General features: G+C 38.2%; 1 protein-coding gene across 3 annotated transcripts in view; it reads right to left on the reverse strand.

Annotated features, from left to right (window-relative positions):
- The window catches only part of LOC150105526 (cilia- and flagella- associated protein 210-like), a 199,299-nt gene that overhangs the window by 51,937 nt on the left and 124,777 nt on the right, over positions 1–22,585 (reverse strand). For all 3 annotated transcript variants that reach the window (XM_090394239.1, XM_090394238.1, XM_090394237.1), the window contains exon 7: positions 11,600–11,685. In XM_090394239.1, the coding sequence (XP_090250365.1) occupies positions 11,600–11,685 (86 nt within the window). The remainder of the gene's footprint in view (positions 1–11,599; positions 11,686–22,585) is intronic.

Consider the following 22,585-nt stretch of genomic DNA (forward strand, 5'->3'; position numbering starts at 1 on the left):
TGTGGGGCAGAGTTTAAGGCTTTCTCTTCAAAAGTCTCCATATAAAAGTTGGCCAAGGGTGGGAAGAGTGGAAAACCCATGGCTGTCCCCTCTATTTGTTTGTAGAATTTTCCTTGCCAAACAAAATAGCCTGAGTTCATTGTGAACTGAAATAGGGCTGTGATATCAGGAGGAAATTTAGCTTGGATTAGCTCTAAGGATTCTTTGAGTGGGACATTTGTGAATAAGGAGGAGAAGACATCAAAACTGACCATTACGTCAGTGTGTTTGAGTGTAAGGTTTTCTATGCTGGCTTTGAAGTGGGCTGAGTTTTTTATGTGTGAAGGTGTGTTGCCAGTATAGTGTGAGAGAGCTTTGGCCAAATGTTTAGCTAGTTTGTATGTGGGGGAAATCAATGCCATCCACTATGGGACGTAATGGTACATTTTCCTTATGTATTTTTGGGAGTCCATAAATGCAGGGGGGGGAGGGGTATGGAGTTAAATGGTTTTAATTTGTTAGTGATTTCCACAGGCCAAGAAGTGACCTTCTTAAGGAGTCTGTGGAGTTTTCTAATTTGTGAGTTGGTGGGGTTGTACTCAGTAGAGAGGTAAGTAGCCCGATCTAACAATAGAGCTTTCAGCTTACCTGTGTAATCCTTTTGGTTAAGCAATACTGTGCCATTCCTTTTATCAGCTTTGGTGATTATTATTTTCTTGTTTAATTTCCTTACTGGGCATGTTGGCTTTTGGTGGTTTAGCTTTGGTCAGAACACAAGCCACATCCAGTCTAATATCGTTGGCAACATGGTTTGGAAGGTGTCATATCCCCGCGTTCAATTCGTATCATAATATCTTCTTCTGGGCGTAATGGCGAAGTTGTGGCCACATGTGAGGGCATTAAGTGCTTCAGGTTTCACACTAAATGATGAAATGTTGACTACTGTTTTGGTAGGAAGTTGTGGTTTCGAGATCGAGTTCTTTTTTAAATTTTAAATTTTTTTGATGTGTCGATCTCGTACTTTTTTAAATTCTTTCTCTTCTGCAGTGCACAAGATGTCATATAAAATAGACCCAATTTCGTGGCTCGAGGTGCTTGAAAGGTCATCTTCAAGTGCCTGGATAGCTAAGTTAGCATCACTCAGGAAACAGCGAGGCGTGGCGATTTGTTTCCTGAGCAAGGCTTGGCTGGCACGGTTATAAATATGAAGAGCCTTTTGCGAAGAGAAACGGTGCTTGAATTTCACACAGTTAGGAATTACCTGGTTATCCCGGCAGCGTTTTAGGAAGGCGAGACGATTCAGTTGTCTTGATAGCTTTAACTTCATTTTACTGTAATGGCGTGCTTTACGTGCGATATCATCTCCGTGGATTATACTAATTCTCGTGGAAAGGTTTAGACGTTGGTTATGCATTTTTTACTAAATAATTTAAGGAAATTACAATGTCAATTAGGATATACATTAACATAAATTTTAATATAATTCAATATTTTGGAAATGTCACGTTGCCATTTTTAAGAAACTTAAGAACAAGACACGTGCACGCAGGCACAACAAACAAACAGTAAGTGAGGAAGAAGCAGGAAGCTATTATTTCTCCTAAAGTCCTGTTGGTGCCTCCCCTAGCAGGCAATGTTGGTATTCTTGGGCGATTAGGCTGAAGGTCTTCTGATGTAGGTTTCCCAAATTTGAGGCAGCTTACTTGGCAGTAAGGAATGATGGAAGCAGCTGCAATCACAAATGGCATGTTGCCAAGTTCTCCGCCATTTAAGAATGCTGTTATACGTAACATAATAAAGGACTTTTTGGCATGCAGTGTTTGCTGCATGTATGCTTCCTGGGAGTTGGATATGTGGTGGGTGAGAGAAGGGAGAGTGAGTATATGCGCAAAATGCAGGCAGTGGGAGGAAATCAATGAATTAGATATTTCGATAACCGACCTAATTGCTTCAGGGATAGGAAATGAATTTCGGGAGAGTGCTAGGAAAGAATGATGAGCAAAATATGAATGAGAAAATAAGAGTCGGGAGTGTGGAAGGCTTGAATGACTGTGAAGTTTTTGCAGATGGTTTTGACTGGTTAAATGAATGGCAAGTAAGAGTGACTAACTTGCAGAGAAGGATAGATGAGCTGAAAGAGGAGGTGGAATGGCTTGTGAACGAGATGAGAAGTATGAAAGATGAGATTAGGAGAATGGAAGAGATGAATGCAAGGCGAATCAGAGTAGAAGTGAGAGAAAATTTTGGGAATAATAGAAGAGGAGAGTATAGAAGCAGTAGAAGAGGGGGAATGAGAGAGGTATGGGAATGATAGAAGAGGAGAGAATGCAAACAGTAGAAAAGAAGGAATGAGAGAGAGAGAGTTATGTGAATGATAGAAGAGAAGAGAATAGGATAAGTGGAAGAAAGGGAATGATAGAAGAGGAGAGAATAGGAACAGTAGGAGAGAGGGAATGAGAAGAATGCGAGGGAGCACTGGAACCAGGGATAGAGTGATGTCAGGAAGGCAGGTAAGTAGGGGAACACAGAGAGAAAGTGTTAGAGGAGAGAGAGTGAGGGATGCATGGGAGCAATCGAGGAACAGAGTGGTAACAGGTGTAATGGTGTATGGGGATTCAATGATCTGTGGTGTGCAAGATAGGATGCGTGAGGAGTGTTTGCCTGGAGGAATGATAGAAAGTGTGGCTGTGGCAATTAAGAGGGGGTGAAAGGGTGGATGAGATGATTGTGATGGTAGGAACAAATGACTTGAGAGGTAATGTAAATTGGGCAGCGAGAGATATGAGATTCTTGCTTGAGGTTGTAAAAAAGAAGACGCAAAGAGGAAAGATAGTGTGCATGTTGCCTATGTATGATAGTGACGAGCTGAGCAGAAGAGCAGTAATACTGAATAACACAATAGCTAGAATGTGTCAGAAGAGAGGATTGGAATATGTGGATGTTTGGAGGGCGTTTGAGGAGAGAGAGGAATTTTATGTGAGAGACCACTTCCATTTGAATGAGGAAGGACATAGGCATCTGGAGAGATTGCTCTTCTGAACGATTCGGTGTGTCAATGCAGGGAAACTAGAATGCCGAAAGTGAATGGTAGCAGATAATGAGTACTTGGGAGAAGGGGCACAACATTAGGTAACACTGAGTCTTGATAGACTTTGTGTTTCCTGGGAAGGACCTCACGCGATGAGTCTTTTGACTCCTTGGAGGCCTAAATAATAATAATCATAATAAAATAAAACACTTGACCAAAGACTAGAGACCGCAGATATGAGATTCTTGAGAAAGATTAGGGACGTAAACCAATGGCATCAGTGGCAATATCATATTAAAAATGATATTAGGAAAGAACTTAACATTGTTAGCATCCAGGAATGTGCTAGCAGAGCTAATCGCTGATGGTATGGTCACTTAAACAGAATGGGAGAGGAAAGATTAGCAAAACAAGTGTTCTCTGCCAGGTTGGCAGGAAAAAGACCCAGAGAAAGACCAAGATATAGGTGGATTGATACATTAAAAAGTATTTTAGAAGATAGAAATATAAGAGCTATAATCTATATAAGGGGGAAAGGCAAAGGAACTGGAAGATGGATATAAATTGTTCTACTCTGGAGCGAATAACGAGGGAAGAAATGGTGTAGGAATTGCGGTGTGTGGCAGAATGAAGGGTGAAGTACTGGATGTGGGTAGAAGGAACGACAGGATCATGCGAATGAAATTGGGTCTTGGAGAAGAGCGGGTGGTCGTATTATGTGTATATGCCCCGCAAGTTGGTTGTACAGCAGAGGAAAAAGATGAGTTCTGGAATGTGTTAGATGAAGAAATGAGGGAATTGGAAGAAAATGAGATGGTGATTGTCGGAGGAGACTTGAACGGGCACATAGGAAGACAGAATAGAGACTGTGAAAGGGTGCATGGTGGCCACGGAGTGGGAATGATGAACCAGGAAGGAGAGAGGGTTGTGGACTTTGCAGTAGCTTTTGATCTGGCAATTGTAAACTCGTTTTTCTTCAAGAGGGAAGAACATTTGGTAACATTTAGAAGTGGTAACAACAGCTCACAAATTGGCTACATTTTGACTAGAAGAAAACATCTTAAGGTTGTGACAAATTGTAAAGTAATTCCAACAGATCAAGTAGCACAACAACACCGACTGCTGTGCGCAGACTTTAAAAAAAAAAATAAGATCGAAGATAAGAACTTCTGGTTGCCATGGGATGAAGACAATTAAGTGGTTTCGCTTAAAAGAGGAGAGTGTGAGGAATCATTTGAGGGAGAGAGTGTTAGAGAGGATTTCGGATGGACTGGAAAGTGTACAAGATTGGTGGAAACATAATTCAAAAGTAATCCTGAGCTGTGCAATTGAGGTGCTTGGTGAGACATCTGGAAAGATTAGAGAGCAGAAGGAGGGTTGGTGGTGGAATAATGATGTACAAGTGGCAGTGACAGCTAAGAGGAAGGCAAAGCAGAAGTGGGATGAGTCAAGAGTGGAAGAGGACAGAGAGGTGTACAAAGAGAGAAAGCAAGAAGCCAAGAGAGTTGTGGCACAAGCGAAGGCCATGGCATATCAAGATCTGTATGATCAATTAGAAACAAAGGAAGGACAGAGAAAAATTTACCAACTAGCGAAATGTAGAAATAAAGCAGCTAAGGACATCTTACATGTGAGGCAGATCAAAGATGCTGAAGGAAGAGTATTATGGAGGGATGTGGACATAAGAAACAGATGGAAAATATACTTTGAGGGACTTTTGAATGAGGAAAATGCAAGGACTCACAGAGGAGATGGGCAGCCTTCTGAGGGGATGGTGCAGAACATCAGTAGAATGGAAGTGATGGAGGCCATGAAGAGGATGAGGAATGGAAAAGCGGTGGGTCCCGACAGAATTCCAGTGGAGGCATGGAAGGCACTGGGGGAAGAGGGAATTGACCTGCTGTGGGACCTGTTCATGAAAGTTTGCCAACAGGAAAATATACCCGAGGAATGGAGGGAGAGTACTCTTGTTCCCATCTACAAGGGTAAAGGGGATGCACAAGACTGTAAAAATTACAGAGGAATAAAGTTGATGTCCCACACAATGAAGATCCTAGAAAGGGTTCTTGATGGTAGATTGAGGGAGGAGGTGGAGATTGTAAAGGAACAATTTGGCTTCATGCCTGGTAGATCAACAACAGATGCTATCTTTGGGTTACGACAGATGATGGAAAAATATCGAGAGAAACAAAGGGAGCTACATCTGGTATTTATTGATCTGGAGAAAGCATATGATAGAGTGCCAAGGCAAGAAGTCTGGAGGTGTCTGAGGGAGAAGAAGGTGCCGGAGAAATATGTCAGGTTGGTGTGGGAAATGTACAGAAATGTGAAGACAAGTGTTCGGACCTGTTTGGGACAGACAGAAAGTTTTCAAGTAACAGTTGGCTTGCATCAAGGGTCAGCAGCATTAAGTCCGTTTCTGTTTAATATTGTGATGGAGGTGGTAACAGAGGAGGTGAGAGAAGATGTGCCTTGGACAATGTTGTATGCAGATGACATCTTGCTGTGTGTAGATTCAAGAGAAGAAGCGGAAACTAAACTGGAAAGATGGAGAAAAGTACTGGAAGAGAGAGGTATGAGACTGAGCAGAAGTAAGACAGAGTATATGTGTTGCGCAGTGGGCGGTGGCCAGGAGACATATCTGGAGCTGGAAGGAAATGTCATCAGGAAGATGAGAGACTTTAGATACTTAGGTTCAACAGTGGAAGAAGATGGAGGAGCTGAGAAGGAAGTGGGATGTAGGATACAAGCGGGTTGGAGGAACTGGAGGGAGATGGCTGGAGTGTTATGCGATAAGAGGGTGCCGATCAATCTGAAAGGCAAAATTTATAGGACAGTAGTGAGGTCAGCTATGACATATGCTATAGAAACTGTGGCACTGAGGAAAAATAACATCAGCAGGATGGACGTAGCAGAGATGAGAATGCTTAGGTGGATGTGCGGTGTGACCAGAAAGGATCATCTGAGAAATGACTATGTCAGGGGAACAGTGAAAGTTACGAACTCAGGAGCGAAAATACAGGAGGCAAGGTTGAGATGGTTTGGTCATGTGATGAGGGGGGGAGGACAAATATGTGGGAAGAAGGGTCATGCAGATGGATGTGCAAGGAAGGCGGAAGCGTGGGCGGCCAAAGAAGAGATGGAGGGAGCTGGTAGAAGAGGACTTGAAGATGAAGAACTTGGATGTGGTGACAGCCCAAGACAGGAAGGTGTGGAGGAGACTCATAACAAACAGTTACCCCACTTAAGTGGGAGAAGCTGTAGAAGAAGAAGAATCTATATAAGACCTGTACATCCCTTGAGGGTAAATCAGGAATTTGATTATGATGATTTTAGGGATGGGAGTCATAAAAAACAGAAATAATGTCTGAAATAGACAAAAAAAAAAAAAAAATTGTTAACAATGAAAACTTTGTGTTTTATTTAACAATATATTTTTATCTGATATTGTGTGGTTGGTGTGTAGTGAGGGGAAGGAAATGTCCCCTCACTACACACCAATATTAGATAAAATCAGTTATTTTACTAATAATTTTTAATAATAATAACTTGCCACCTCTTACAATAAGACCTCAGATTCATGCAGTTGTCATATATCATTATTACAAAATATTCGCTCTTACCAACTGGGTGTGGGAAAATTATATACAAAAAACAAGTAATATAGTATATTATACTTGACAAGAAATTATATTCTTATTTTAATCCTTGATCCAAGCAAATAAGTTCTGCACATGAAGTATCTTTATGACTAGTCTACTTGCACCTAGAGGCTATTCATGACTAGTCTACTTATATGTAGCATGAAGCGTACGCTATCTACCAATAATTGTACGGACACTTCAGCAATTTACAATTGATACCAGCAGGTGAATATCAGGTATGTCCACCTTTAACTTTGATCACCTCCTGCACCCTTTGAGGGAGGTTTTCCACCAGTGTGTGGCAGACATCAGGTGGAATTTGTCTCTATTCCTTCTCCAAAGCAGCACAAAGTTCAGCAACAGATCGAGGACATGCTGCTCCAATTCGTCCCACAGGTGTTTGATGGGGTCACGGTCAGGACTCTGTACAGGCCAGGGCAGTCGTTTAACACCCATCTCTTTTTACCATTCCATAACAGCTGCAGTATTGTAGCATGGGAATATCTGTTGTCTTGATAGTAACAAAGGTCTGTTCCATAAAAACTCCACAGTGTAGGCAGCACCTGATTATTCAGAATATCAAGGTACTGAACTGCCTTCATGGAACCAAAAGAAAATTTAATGAAATGAATGTGATATTATTAACATTCAAAAATGTGTATGCAGAGATTAATCTAAGATATATATGATTACATGTTACTGTTCTAAGCAAGATTAGCAAAACACATATTTTTCAGCCCGGATATATATGAGTAGACAACATCTCTGCACTCTCAAATTAACTGGTTATGGGGCTCAAATTCCACTGCAAGCATGGATGTTTGTGAGTATATTTTAACTGGAGGACGAATTTCATCACACAATGTGATATTATAATCGTGTTTACTAGCTGTTTACAGGATGTCCAGATTACTTAATCCTTAGCCAATGCCCAGAACTAACACATGTTAGCTTTATACGCTTTTATAAATGGAATTCATAAGGGGTGCTTAAGGGTCAAAGCTGTATAACTGAGAGGAGACCTCCACATAGCCTTTAAAGGAATGTGGAGAACCGACCAGGGCTTCTGACCTAATGTCCAATCCTCACCTTCTCGTGGTGCACCCTGTTGGGTATCTACTTTGATACTGAACGAACGAGGATGGGCTGGCAATTTGGGATTTAGCCGACCAAATTGTATTCTTATTGGTTAAACCAAAATAAAAAATGATGGTACAACATGACAAAATTTCATGCAGGCTGGGGCATCGCCCGGTTAAACAAGGCCCCCCGTTGTTTTCGCCAGGGAACCAGGGCGAACAGCGAAAAGTCAGCTACTGGAACAAATCTGAAAACAAACCCCAACTCAACATCACCAGAGTTAAAGATCGGTACTATCAACGTAAGAAGCCTGAATGGCAAAGAAATGGAGCTAGCTGAGGAATTAGATAAGTACCAGATCGACATAATAGGGGTGACTGAAACAAAAAAGACCAAAACTGGTGAGATCTTTCTGAGCAATAAATACAAAATGTTATATTCAGGCAATGACAATCAAGGAAAAGAAGGAGTAGCCATAGTATTCAACACAAAATACGAGGCTAATCTTCTTGAATGGCAGTCAGTCTCAAGTAGAGTAATGTGGGCAAATATGAGAATAGGGAACTGGACAATGAGACTTATTTGTGCCTATGGTCCCACAGAAGGTTCTACTAAGGTAGAAGTGGAGGAATTTTTTGACGCTTTAGAAAAAGCAACTGACACAATGAAAAAGGTAAAGTTGGTCCTTGTTGAGGATCTAAATAGCAGAGTAGGAAATGATTGTGAGACATACAAAAATATTTTGGGAAAATTTGGAGAAAAGAACAAAGCTAATAATAATGGCAAATATCTGTTGGATTTCTGCTCAGGACATGGACTGGTTATTACTAACACCATGTTCCAACATAAAAATGTGCACAAATTCACATGGAGAGAAGAGGCTAGGAATAAGAAAAGTCTCATTGACTACGTTATTGTTGATAGTGATGTTTTCTCCTTGGTGCAGGACACCAGAGTGTACAGAGGATTTGAAATTGGAAGTGATCACTATTTAGTCTTGAGCAGGATAAAATTGAATTTCATACTGAAAAGAATAACATGTAAGAAAGTTTTAAAGGGAATAAAAGTTGAGCAGCTCTCAGATGTGAACTGTAGACTAAAATACAGAAAGATTATTGAAAAGAAAACGAAAGAGTTTGAGAACAGGAATCAAACCTTGGAGATTCAGTGGCAAACTCTGAAGAAAACATTGATTAATTCTGCCAGAGAGGCATGTAGTGAGGTTTTATGCAAGGATAAAAAAATCAGAACTCCCTGGTGGACACAGGAAGTTAAAGAGGCAGTGAAGGAAAAGAAGAAAGCATATCAAAAGTTCCTGGCAAATAAGTCAGCTTTTACTCTTACAAAACACAGAGACAAATGTAAGAAAGCTAAACAGTGTGTAAAACTAGCTAAACAAAAGTCATGGGAGGACTTAGGCAAGAATATAGAAAATAAATATCAAGAAGGTGGCAAAATATTCTGGAGGTTGTTGAAGAAGCTTAGGAATGGAGGAAAGAGTGCTGTAAGAGGAGTTAGAGATGATAAAGGTGACATGAAAACAGGAGAAAAAAAGATATCCTTGAAGTATGGAGTAATTACTTTGAAAAACTGCTAAATGAAACAAGCAGTGATGACAGCACAGTGATAAAAAACACTATTGACCAGGCATGCAGTCAGGAATACATATCCATACTTGAAGTAGAAAAAGCCATCAAAGGCTTGAAATGTGGAAAGGCAGCAGGAGTAGATGATATTCGACCAGAAATGCTGAAGTATGGTGGTATAAAATTCTTACAGTGGCTGCACTGCATAGTTCAGAAAGCCTGGAAAGAGGGACGAATTCCCGATGATTGGAGTAGAGCTCTCATAGTACCCATATATAAAAAGGGAAATAAAACTGAATGTGAGAATTACAGAGGTATTTCCCTACTGAGTGTTCCTGGCAAGATCTATGCAAGTATACTTGAGAAACGGTTGAGAAGAATTGTAGAAGAAAAGCTTGGTGAAGAACAAGCTGGATTCAGGCCAAATAGAGGCTATCAGGATCAGATCTTCACTTTATGACAAATAGTCGAGAAAGCATGGAAATATAACAAAGATCTGTATTTAAGTTTTGTCGATTTGGAAAAGGCATATGACAAGGTGCCAAGAGAGAAGCTATTCAATACGCTGCAGTTATATGGTGTCAATGGGGCATTATATCAAGCAATACTTAGTCTTTATTTGAGTTGTAAGTCATCAGTTAGAATTGAAGGAAGTACAGGAAGATGGTTTAATGTTAAATCTGGTGTGAGACAAGGATGTACATTATCCCCTCTGTTATTCATTATCTATATGGATCACATTATGAAGGAAAGTGGTATTAAACCTGATATCAAAATTGGAGATGTTAATGTCAGCTCTTTGCTTTATGCAGGTGATATTATACTTCTAAATAAATCCGCTACAAGTCTGCAAAATTCTCTGACTAAATTGAATAGCTGTTGTAATAGATATGGTATGAAGGTCAGCAATAAAAAGACAAAGACAATGAAAATAGGCAGAATCATTGAAAATGTCAACTGTGTTGTGAATGGAGAACCTGTGGAACAAGTAAAACATTTCAGCTATTTAGGCACGATTTTTACTGAAGATGGTAAATTAAATATAGAAATAGACAACAGAATCAGCAAAGCTGGTATGGTAGGAAGTCAACTGAATAAATTCATATGGAATAAGAGAGAAATTAGTTGGAACACTAAATTAGCTGTATACAAAACAGTGTTCAAACCAGTTTTAACTTATGGATCTGAGAGCTGGGTCAGAAGTAAAACACTGGACCAAAGGCTAGAGACTGCAGATATGAGAGTCCTGAGAAAGATTAGAGGCATGAACAGATGGCATCAATGGTAATATCATACTAAAAATGAGGATATTAGGAAAGAACTTGGCATTGTCAGCATCCAGGAATGCGTTAGCAGATCTGATCTCAGGTGGTATGGTCACTTAAATAGAATGGGAGAGGAAAGATTAGCAAAACAAGTGTTCTCTGCCAGGTTGGCAGGAAAACGACCCAGAGGAAGACCAAGATATAGGTGGATTGATACAGTACAAAGTGCCTTAGACGATAGAAATATAAGATCTGATAATGTTGGAGTCTTGACAAGTAACAGACTGATTTGGAGGAAAATTGTAGATAGGAAGTTAGTAATGATGTAAATTTTTCATGTAGTACTGTCATATCCTGTACACCCCTTGAGGGTACATGGCAGGAATTTGATGATGATGATGATGATGAATTCAAATTAAAAATAAAAAATAAAAAACAAAGGAAGATTAAGATATAGGTGGAGTGATGTTGTTAGTAATGGTGTGTGACATGCCCAGTTTCCAACAATACTGTCTTCCAGAGAAGACACCTGGAAGTAGTGTGGTTAGGAAACTATTCATGAAATTATGTTACTATCTGGCACATTTCATATGAGAGTATATTAGCAGAAAATGGTGATGATATGATGAAATTGACTAATAACAGTTATCAAAAGGGAAATTCATTTATGCAGTTAAGAGTAATAAATGCTAAAGAATTAATTCTCGTAGACAGGCTTATACGTTGGTTATGCATTATTAAATCACTTAAGGAATTAACGTGGATACGAATATAAATTAAATTACACTTTAATAAATATTTCTGATATTTTGGCAACGTGACGTTGCCGAAATATCGGAAATAAGTAATATCGGAAATACTTATTAAAGTGTAATTTAATTTATATTCGTATCCACGTTGTTCAATTGCTTAAGTGATTTAATAATGCTAAATAATTAACTTGAATAATTATGACCAATACACTTTCCATTAGTCATAATTTTTAGTCACTTCAAACCCTAGTCATTTCGCACTTACTTTGCAACTACCTCATCTCTTTGTTTCTTCAGCTTTGCAATCCTTCGTTTAGTAGCATCAAATAATTCAGCCCTTTTGTCATCATCCTAAATGAATAAAATGTAAAAGACAATTATCATGGAATGTTACAGTTCCACATCACTTCCTTTTTTTTTTTGTTGTAGCCCTCAATTCCAAACAGTGATATTTTGAATAACAAGAAAGCTAGTCCTCTGTATAACTCAATTTTATCAGCATTTTCACAAGATTCTTGTTTTTATAGTTTGTCCATAGTCTCATCAACTAATATATATGATATCATAAAAATGCACAAAATACTGTTGTCTTATCTTGAAATAAATAAAAAAATTATGCGTTTTATAAGAAGAAGAAATTTAAACATCTATAAATTTCATCAATCAAGCATGCTGATGTTAGTGCAGGAAAATTGAAGTTTTTAAAAGTGATAGCAGTTGTATTACTACTATTAACTATATGAAGCTTACGCCACCTTTTCCAGGAGCTCACAATACCACACTAATCAGTGTAAGTTTTGCCACGTATGACTACTTTTTTAGGGTTTCACCAACCTAATAGTGGATGATCTAGAGGGGGGGGGAGGCAACATGCAGGGATTCCTTTCCCTCCTGGAATTGCTACATAATAATATTGTGAATTATTATTATTATTATCATTATCAGAGATCTCTAGAGAGTCAGGAACTCATCAGGGGGGGGGGGGGGCAGAGGCCATACTTCAACCACCTATCACACCCTTTCTTTATGCACTTACTTTCAATGGACAAACTGTTTCACTCATGTGCTGCTTTGTCAGAGAAAAATCTTTATATTTCATCAACAAATCATAATGACTGTCAGTTCACTGTCAGTAAATGTCAAGTTATGCAATTTGAAGTGATGAGATTTCCAAATGCATACTATATTGGTGGGCTAATGCACAGAGAAACTGATGAGGCCAGGGATCATAGAGTTATGGTTGATAGATTGAAATTGAAGTTCAAAGATCACATAGCAAAAGTTGCAAATACAACTCAGAGAATAATTACGATACTAAAGTGGATGACACCAGAATAAGGAAGTCATTTTACCTCTGAAAGATGTTATTGGATATAACATCCTTTCAGAAGTTTACCGACCTCTATCATATCACCCCCTTTTTCACCTATTTAACAATGTCTGTAGTCCACAAACTCTCAATCTGCTCTCATAATCCACATTCCATAATCCCAATATCATCTTTGTAACTCTTCTTTACACCCCTTTCCATAGCTTCTTTATCCTCTTGGAACCAAGGAGACCACATCTGTGCACAGTAGTCTAGATGCAGTCATATCAAGGCTTTGTAAAGAGGTGAAATGACTTCCTTATCCTTAGATGGCAATGTCTACGAATAGTGGACATTGACATCTATATATATTGACATCTATAGTATATATATAATTACATAAGAAGAGAAATACACAACCTATCTACAGATCAGAATACATATAACTTGCCTATTCACTAACCACTCCAGAAAAGTATTTCATTTCTTTACCACTCTGCAAACAAAAAATCTACTTCTTTTTTTTTTTTTTTAACTTTCTTGCTCACATAACCCTTAGGTTATTCACAGTTTCCAAGGAACAACCTCAAGTAATACCCCTGCCTAGTACTCTATGGACTATTATCCTATATCTTATCTTTTATTTATTTTTTTGTCACACCCACATGAGAGGCAGGAAGGCCTACAGCAAATAAATGCCATATGTGGGATGGAGTCAGGAACAGAGTAGTCTGGTGATATTTTTCTTAAACAGTTGGCGATCCTTTGAAAATACTGATACAAAATTAATAACGGAAAAAACTCACATACAAAGATTATTTAATAGTATAATTTTCGCTTGTGTGTCACAGGCATCTTCAGTACATATTAAGCTCAAATTAAACAATAACTGACAATTCCAAAAAGCGCCACCTAAGTAGCTGGTGTAAGATAACTAAAAAGGTCAATAAATTTCCTAAAAATAAAAATGAAAAAAAAAAAAAATCAATACAATAAAAAGTTAAGAAAGATTAGCTGATTTGTAAAGTACTATCTCCCATAAAGGGGATAGACGTAAGCCGTCAGATCTGTTTAAGTTAGGAGAATGAAGTAGAGTTTCACATGTTTCTTTATAAAGGCATTCCATGAGGAACTGACTTTTGTGAAGAACGCTTGTCTTTCTCCAATAAAATCTATGTCTAGTGAAGATGGCATGTTCTGCAAGTCCAGACTTTTCAGGTTTAAAGTATTCAATATAAGATTGGTGTTCTTCTAGCCGAATAGAGGCAGATCTTCCCGTTTGTCCGAAATAAGATAATCCACAAGAGCACGGAATCTGGTAGACACCTGGATGATTAAGATGTGGAAGCTTCTCCTTAGGAGAAGTGAGAAAGGTGGAGATTTTTCTAAACGGTCGAAAGGCATATATTCAGTGGTTTTAAAACTTTTGCTATACGTTCACTGATGCCTTGTACATAAGGGATAGGAATGTGCGTTATTTCTTCTGTTTGAAGAGGAAGACATTAAAACTACTCAAAGTAGTTTTAATATGTATAAGTATAATATTTTAAATATTTTTTAGTCGTAGATTGTATAGGTTGCCCCACTTACAAAATCTCAAAATTTTTATCAAATTTACTCTCCTCTTCCACTAGAAGAAATGATACTTATATAAAAAATACTTTGGATTTCAAAAATAAAATTTCAGATCTTCATTTGGACGTTTCTGATATCATGATCAGTTTAGATGTTGTTTCTTTATTTACAAATGTGCCTCTTTCTGAAAGCATTGAATTACTACAACAGGAATTTCCTTCAGACATTGTAAACGTATTTGATTTTGTAATACATTCTGGTTATTTTTCCTTTAAAAATAGGCTGTATCAACAAATTGAAGGAACAGCAATGGGCAATCCTCTTTCTCCTGCTATCTCCAATTTCTTTATGGAGCATTTTGAACAAGTATCTTTGACAACATTTCTCCCAGACCTACTCATTGGCTCAGATATGTCGATGACATTTTTGCTGTATGGAATGGCTCTTCGGATGAACTTCAACAATTTCTCACTAAGTTAAACGCACTTCATCCTAGGATCAAGTTTACCCTAGAAGTAGAATCAAATAAGCAGTTAGCCTTGTTAGATCTTCTAATTCTTTGCCAACCAGATGGTAACCTACATTTCTCAGTTTATAGAAAGAAGACTCATACAGGCCATTATATCCATGCGGAATCTCATCACCATCCCAGTCAAAAAGCAGGAACTATTAAAACACTGGTTCATCGGGCCCACTCCTTTTGTTCTTCAGACGATCTTTTACAGAAAGAACTACAATATATAACTTCTTCCTTTCTATCTAATGGTTATAAGAATTGCTTCATTAAAGAACTTTGAGTAGTTTTAATATGTCTTCCTCTTAAAACACAGAAGAAATAACGTGCATTCCTATCCCTTATGTACAAGGCATCAGTGAACGTATAGCAAAAGTTTTAAAACCACTGAATATTTTTGTTGCTTTTCGACCGTTTAGAAAAATCTCCGCCTTTCTCACTTCTCCTAAGAATAAGCTTCCACATCTTAATCATCCAGGTGTCTACCAGATTCCGTGCTCTTGTGGATTATCTTATTTCGGACAAACGGGAAGATCTGCCTCTATTCGGCTAGAAGAACACCAATCTTACATTGAATACTTTAAACGTGAAAAATCTGGACTTGCAGAACATGCCATCTTCACTAGACATAGATTTCATTGGAGAAAGACAAGAGTTCTTCACAAAAGTCAGTTCCTCATGGAACGCCTTTATAAAGAAACGTGAAACTCTACTTCATTCTTCTAACTTAAACAGATCCGACGGCTTACGTGTATCCCCTTTATGGGAGATAGTACTTTACAAATCAGCTAATCTTTCCTAACTTTTTATTGTATTGATTTTTTTTTAAATTTTTATTTTTAGGAAATTTATTGACCTTTTTAGTTATCTTACACCAGCTACTTAGGTGGCACTTTTTGGAATTGTCAGTTATTGTTTAATTTGAGCTTAATATGTACTGAAGATGCCTGTGACACACAGGCGAAAATTATACTATTAAATAATCTTTGTACGTGAGTTTTTTTCCGTTATTAATTTTGTATCGATATGTCTACTCACGGTATACCCCTTTTAAAACTTTTAAAAATACTTCATGGAGGAGGCTGTTCTACAGAACCATGGTGGATGGATTGAAAAACGACTGGGAGTGGCAGCTGGTAAGTATGCAGATCTACTGTAAAGGAATGTTGGACAGCTTTTGCTCAAGTTCCTGTAGATGTGGCAAAATGGAAGGCACAATAATAAATTTAGTTTAATCCTTTATTCAAGTGTGAGCAAACAAAGTTTGCACCTGAAAATAACTTCAGAACTGAATATGGTGTTGTACTACCTTACTGGGGTAAGGTAGTGCAACTCATAGCAAAGGTGGAGCAAGATACCAACACTTCTATCCCAGTATCTCCCATAATGCAAAACACATCTCCTTGCGGCTATGTATAATGTTATGCATTAAGGGATTGGCCACTACCCAGACTAGTTTCGACCTTAATTGAGGTCTCTTCAGGGGGAGCCAGGCCCAGTGGTGGAGATACCAGGCAGAAGCAATAGCGAGGTCACCTTTACCTATAGGAGTTGCCAAAAGGTGTGCCACCTTTTTTATTAAATTACTCTGGATTTAGAGAAAGATGTTGAAAGGTTATTTTTCACTTGGTTAGACTATAATAAATTTAGTTTAATCCTTTATCTAAGTGTGAGCAAACAAAGTTTGCGCCTGAAAATATCTTCAGGACTGAATATGGTGTTGTACTACCTTACTGGGGTAAGGTAGTGCAACTCGTAGGAGATGTGTTTTGCATTATGGGAGATACTGGGAGAGGAGTGTTGGTAGAGTGCTCCACCTTTGCTACGAGTCGCCCGGAGTTGTACTACCTTACCCGAGTAAGGTAGTACTACACCATATTCAGTCCTGAAGATATTTTCAGGTGCAAACTTTGTTTGTTCACACTTGGATAAAGGATTAAACTAAATTTATTATAGTCTAACCAAGTGAAAAATAAACTTTCAACACCTTGGAAGGCGCAATGGATGCTAGTTCTATTCTGCAGTGGGCATGGAAATATCTACAAAGGAAGCACTGCGAAACCTTTCCATGGCATGTGTCCAGAAGTGGGCAATGTAGACCAGGAGATCTCCTGGATCTAGATTGACAAAATCCATGCTGTCACTAATTAGCTGGCAGTTCTCCAGATATTAAAGAAGTTGGCTGCTGATAACCTTCTCCATTACTTTGGACAGAACTAATGTGAGAGCAATAAGTCAATAGCTTGAAGGTAGACATTTATCACCTGTTTTAGGATTTGGCTGTATATGGCCTTGCTTGCATGCTAAAGGGCAGATGCCATCAGAGTATAATATATTGTATAGATGATAAAGAATGGGTGTTAGTTCAGGAGCACATCTTTTGAGCACAAATAAGTTGGGCTGGATTCCATCAGGACCAGCTGCCATTTTTGTATCCACGAAGTTTTTCAAGATTCTTTTGATGTCTTTCTGGCCTTCTGCCAGAAAGACATCAGAAGCAATACAATGTTATAGGTAATGAAGGAGGTGATTTTCTTGGTCATCTATGAAGGAAATGGAAGAGAAGAATGAAGCCATGTTGTCATACTTATCTTTGGGTGATAATGTAATACAGATGAGAAACAGAAGGGAGTACAGATAGACAAAAGTTGCACCTAAAAACTTTGGTGGGAGGGGGACCAGAAGGCATAATTACCATTGGTAGAGTGGCGAGTTTTCTACATATGGCCCTATTAAAGTCAAAACTTAGCTTTTTCTAATGATAGTTTTACAAGTGTTGCAGGCAACTGAAACTGGGGCTTTTGTCTCAAGCCATTTATGATAGACTATTTCTTTTCTTAGATCATCACCTTGGCATGCTTTTTGAAAATCATGGTTTAGATATAGGATGGAAATTTTGGACAAAGTGATGATTGAAAGCCTCCATTCCAACATGCATTAATTCTGTAACAAGATCCCAAGCATCAAGATCTGGAGAATATAAAGAGCAGTCTGACCATGGAAAGAAGGAGAAAAAGTAACATTAAGTCTTCAATTATGATATAAGTAGACTACATGAAATCTACGTAGAGTACCCATATCATACTAGACACATTGTACATTTTTAGCACATTTTAACAGCCAGCATCCTAAAATAAACGTTGCAATTTATTTTATTTATTTGTATGGAGTTTCCTCCCTATTTCTCCCCTGTCCCTACTGGGGCGAGTTGAGCCCCCCCTCATGGGGGGGGTTAAGCATTTATGACTGTAGATCCATGTGTGTTCACGGGGCCGGTTTGCCTGCTTGCAGGATGAAAACCCCCAGATAAACTGGTGGAAAAAACCTGCTGTTCACGCCCAAGACTGGCTAACTTGGCTATGGCTGAGGAAGATCCTTAAGCTCCTCATGTCGTCGACGGGAACCGAACCTAGGACACTCCTTCCTCAGGCATATGGTTGCGAAGCGCATAGCCACTAGGCTAACCGCACGGACAATGTTGCAATAGAAAAAGAAAATAACAACTGTCTTCCCGTCCTAGATAAACTAGTGACACGACTTCCAAACTGCACTCATTATCCTTTTCCGTTTAGAGAAAATCCACAAATACAGAAAAGTATTCACATTAACAGTCACACCATCCCTAATCCCAACAGTATAGCATCCTCAAAAGACTTACCAAGCCAGGGCTATTTGTTCCAATGACACAGCCCTTGAAACTGAGCTCAAAGACCTTTGTAACACCTTTTTAGCCAATGTCTATAGTCCATATACAATAGATAAAATACTATCCCTCTCCCATTCCTCCTGCAACCAACAAAAAGGATCACAGTAAAACTATTCCCATCCCATATATTAAAGGTTCATCACAAAAGATAGCTAAAGTTATCTGCAGATGCCATGTTCGAACCATCCCTTCAGCTTGCTATTTCATCCATTCTCCCAAAAAGATCAACTTCATCCTCTTACTCATCCTGGAGTGTACAAAGTTCCTTGTGCCAAATTAATGCACCCATATTTGTTGAGGTTGGGAAGTGCTTCATAGCTGATTTTGATTCTAAAAATAGTCTCTCAGACATATATAACTTCTATGTAATAGCGATGTCTTATTCCATTTAATCCTATGTAATAGAGTATCCAGAGCAGGGTCTACCAGTCACAACTTGCCATACAAATGATCATGAATATAATTTTTGTGTTCTTCAAGGTGGACAAACTGGTAAATCAGTTAACATCCACCTTGAGGAACACAAAAATTAAATTCATGATCATTTGTATGGCAAGTTGGACTGGTAGACCATGCTCTGGATACTCTATTACAGTGCTTCCCAAACTTCTGGATGTCAGGGTCCCCTTTGGAAAAATTAAAATATTTCACGGCCCCCTTGAAAAAAAATCATAATAGAGAGATATATTATTATAATATTTATTGTATTTATATTCAATACAAAACATACACAGCGAATATTGCAAAAATCAAATGCATATATTACATTTTTTGCCTCTTACCGTTTGGTTCTGAAGACGATGTGGGCTGTTCTGGTAAAATATGAAATATTTTACCAGAACAGTCCTTTTTTTTGAGTCTGTTTTTGCTTCTGATTGTTCACGGGATTTTTTTTTTATTTTTTATCAGCCACTTATCCATCTCAGGGTTAAATTTTTTAACGTAGAATAGATCAAATAATATCACCACTTACCGATACTGGCACACCACAGACTGATAACATGAAATTAGTGAATATTACTTGAATAAGGGAATCCCCGGACCAGGAACATTTTTCTCTTTTGTGACTTTTCTCCCTTTACGGTAATTAAACCTAACACGAAACAGACAGCAAAAGCAGGATATTAAAACGTGCATATGATTGGTGCAGTATTAACAAAAGATCGCGCAACCGAAAGATAAAAGCATAGCTGACAATTGAGTTGGAATGCTAACTCTCTTCAACCGAATTCCATATGTGAAACTACCATAACATTCATTATATATATATATATATATATTACTTAGTTTTTAACACTTTTACGAATTTTAACACGTTCAGTTGAATTTTATTGCTTCCTTGGGAAATCGAACTCACATCTAATTAATAACAATAGTTTTTAGTTAGATACTGTGTTTGCCCATGCAACATATGGTTTTGTTTCTGTCTATACAGCATAGTTTTTGTATGAGGGGACATGTGATTCATTAATTAGTGTGTTTTTATCCCAATTGTCTCTAATTGCACTATTTGTTGAGAAATACGACGGCTGTTCAATAAGTAATAAGACTAATTTTACTATCACGAAACCACTCATCACAATATTAATTTCTGTGGAATAAAGAAATGTTGCTGTCTGTATTAACAAAAGAGGTTGATAGATGGTGTATACGAGCTGATGTGCCAGAGTGTCATGTGACTAAATGCAAGCTTGTTTCGGTGCGCCTACGAGCCATGACCAGTCGTCAAAATGGAAGTGTCCTTGGAACAGCATTATGCGATTAAATTTTGTGTGCATTTGCAAAAATCGGCATCAGACACTTTTAATATGATATGCTAAGCTTTCCAAGATGAAGCAATGTCGAGGGCAAGTTTTTTTCGCTGGCATAAAACTTTTAAGGAAGGAAGGAAGGAAGGCAAAATGTGGAAGATCTTGAATGTGAGGGAAGACCTTCAATGTCCATCACAGAGACAATGATCAACACAGCAGCGATTATCATCAAGGAGGATCGCAGAATTACAGTATGCCAGCTGCATGTTGTCCTGAATATTTCTGTGGGAAGTGTTCACTCAATCAGCTGAACATTTGGGACTGAAACGTGTTTGCACCCGATGGATTCCCAAACTCTTGACACCGGAGCAAATGCAGCATCGAGTGATTGTGCGCACAGAATGGAAAGAAAGACTGGAACACGAAGGCGACTTCTTAAAACGCATCATTACAGCAGATGAAGCTTGGTTGTATCACTATGACCCTACAATGAAACAACAAAGCAGTGAATGGAAGCATCCGACTTTGCCTACCCCCCAAGAAAGCAAAAACTGTAAAATCGGCTGGTAAAGTTATGACCATAATGTTTTTTGACTACAAAGGCATTGTTTACCAACACGTAGAATTAGAACCCGGGAATACTGTAAACGGCTCATACTATGCGGATGTTTTACGGACAATGGTACAGCACGTCAAAAGGAAGCGACCATTGCTGAAGAATGGCTTCTTATTGCACCACGATAATGCAAGGCCACATATTGCTGGTGGTGTAGTGGACGTTTTGCAGAAGAACAACATAGATATCCTACCACACCCTCCATACAGTCCTGATCTCGCACTGTGCGATTTCTGGTTGTTTCCTCAGCTCAAGAAACCACTAAGAGGCCGCCATTTCGAAAGCAACAAAGCATGTGTAAAAGCTGTGGAGGCGGTTTTGAAAGAACTCTCAAAAAACGGACTTTCACATGTGTTTAAGAAGTGGATGCAACGTTGGGACAAATGCATCGCATCTCACGGTAGTTACTTCGAAAAAGACCATGTAAATGATGACGATTAAAGGTAATCTGTTTTCTGTATAAATATAGTCTTATAACTTATTGAACAGCCTCCGTATATTACACAGACTCCTCATACCTTATTCATTGGCATAATAAAAGTACTTGTTTTTATTGCCTCTGCAGTATAGTGCTGTTAGGGAGGGCGTCTTGTTTACCACTGTAAGCGAGTTACTATCTCCCCACATGAACTTGTTTAAGCTTTTTTTTTTATGTGTGAAGTATATGCGAAACTTTTATTGGTAACAGAAAACTAGCTCGGATGACAGTGATAATATAAAACGAGTTTTGATATGTATATAAAGTCAATATCAACAGTCCCTGATTACGAACGCGTGATGAAAGGGACAGGAAGATTTGGAGCTTCCCTGGAGAGCATTCGAAGTAAATACAATTAACCACTGCTTTGAAATGAAACATATGAATAAGCAATATTTACTAATATTCATTAAGCGCCAAAATACGCAGGAAGCAAAGTTTGTGAACCAACACCAATGTGTGAATTTTTCCATTAAAATATAAAAAATAAGAAAAAAGAAATAATAAATAATAAAAGTTAAATACGTTTCTTTTAAAATAAAAAAAATCTACTTAGTCTTAACACATTTTAAATTTGTTTTCGTTATTTCATGCCCCCCCCCTCAACAAAACCTACAGCCTCCAAGGGGGCTGTGGCCCGCAGTTTGGGAAGCACTGCTCTATTACATAGGATTAAATGGAATAAGACATCACTATTACATAGAAGTTGATATATGTCTGAGAGACTATTTTTGGAACCAAAATCAGCTATAAATCACTTTCCAACCTCAATAAATATGGATGCATTAATTTGCCAAGTATCTGGGAGACTTCCCGGATAATTACTTCTTTTCCGAATTAATTTTATAGTTATCCAGCCTAGAGAAGACACCTACCTTGTCAGGACATTAGTTTTGTTTGGGTTACATGTGAATTGGTTCCAATGCCTTTAGTTGAGTGCCTGTGTTTGTTACAGTTTTTATTTGTGCTCTGAAGATGCTGGTTAGAAAATAGCAAAATATTAGCAAGTTTCAATAAATTAAATTTTTTTGTCTGTTGGTGTTGTCAATACTGTGAAGTGCTAGTATAAATAATGGGACAACACCTAAGTCTTTCAATAGTATAGGTTACATATTTTAGCTATCTAGACACAGTTTTTATTGAAGAAAGTAGACCAAATATGGAAAGAGACAGCAGAATAAATAATGCTGGTGTAGTCAGAAGCTAGTTGGATAAATTTATATGAAACAAGAGAGAAATCAGCCAAAACAAGTTAATAGTACACAAGACTGTAGTCAAACAATCTGAAGTTATTTTATGGAT

Source organism: Typopeltis vanoorti, chromosome 6 (assembly GCF_054136105.1).
Source record: "Typopeltis vanoorti isolate ZY-2024b chromosome 6, IOZ_Tvanoo_1.0, whole genome shotgun sequence".
Classification (NCBI taxonomy): Eukaryota; Metazoa; Arthropoda; class Arachnida; order Uropygi; family Thelyphonidae; genus Typopeltis; species Typopeltis vanoorti.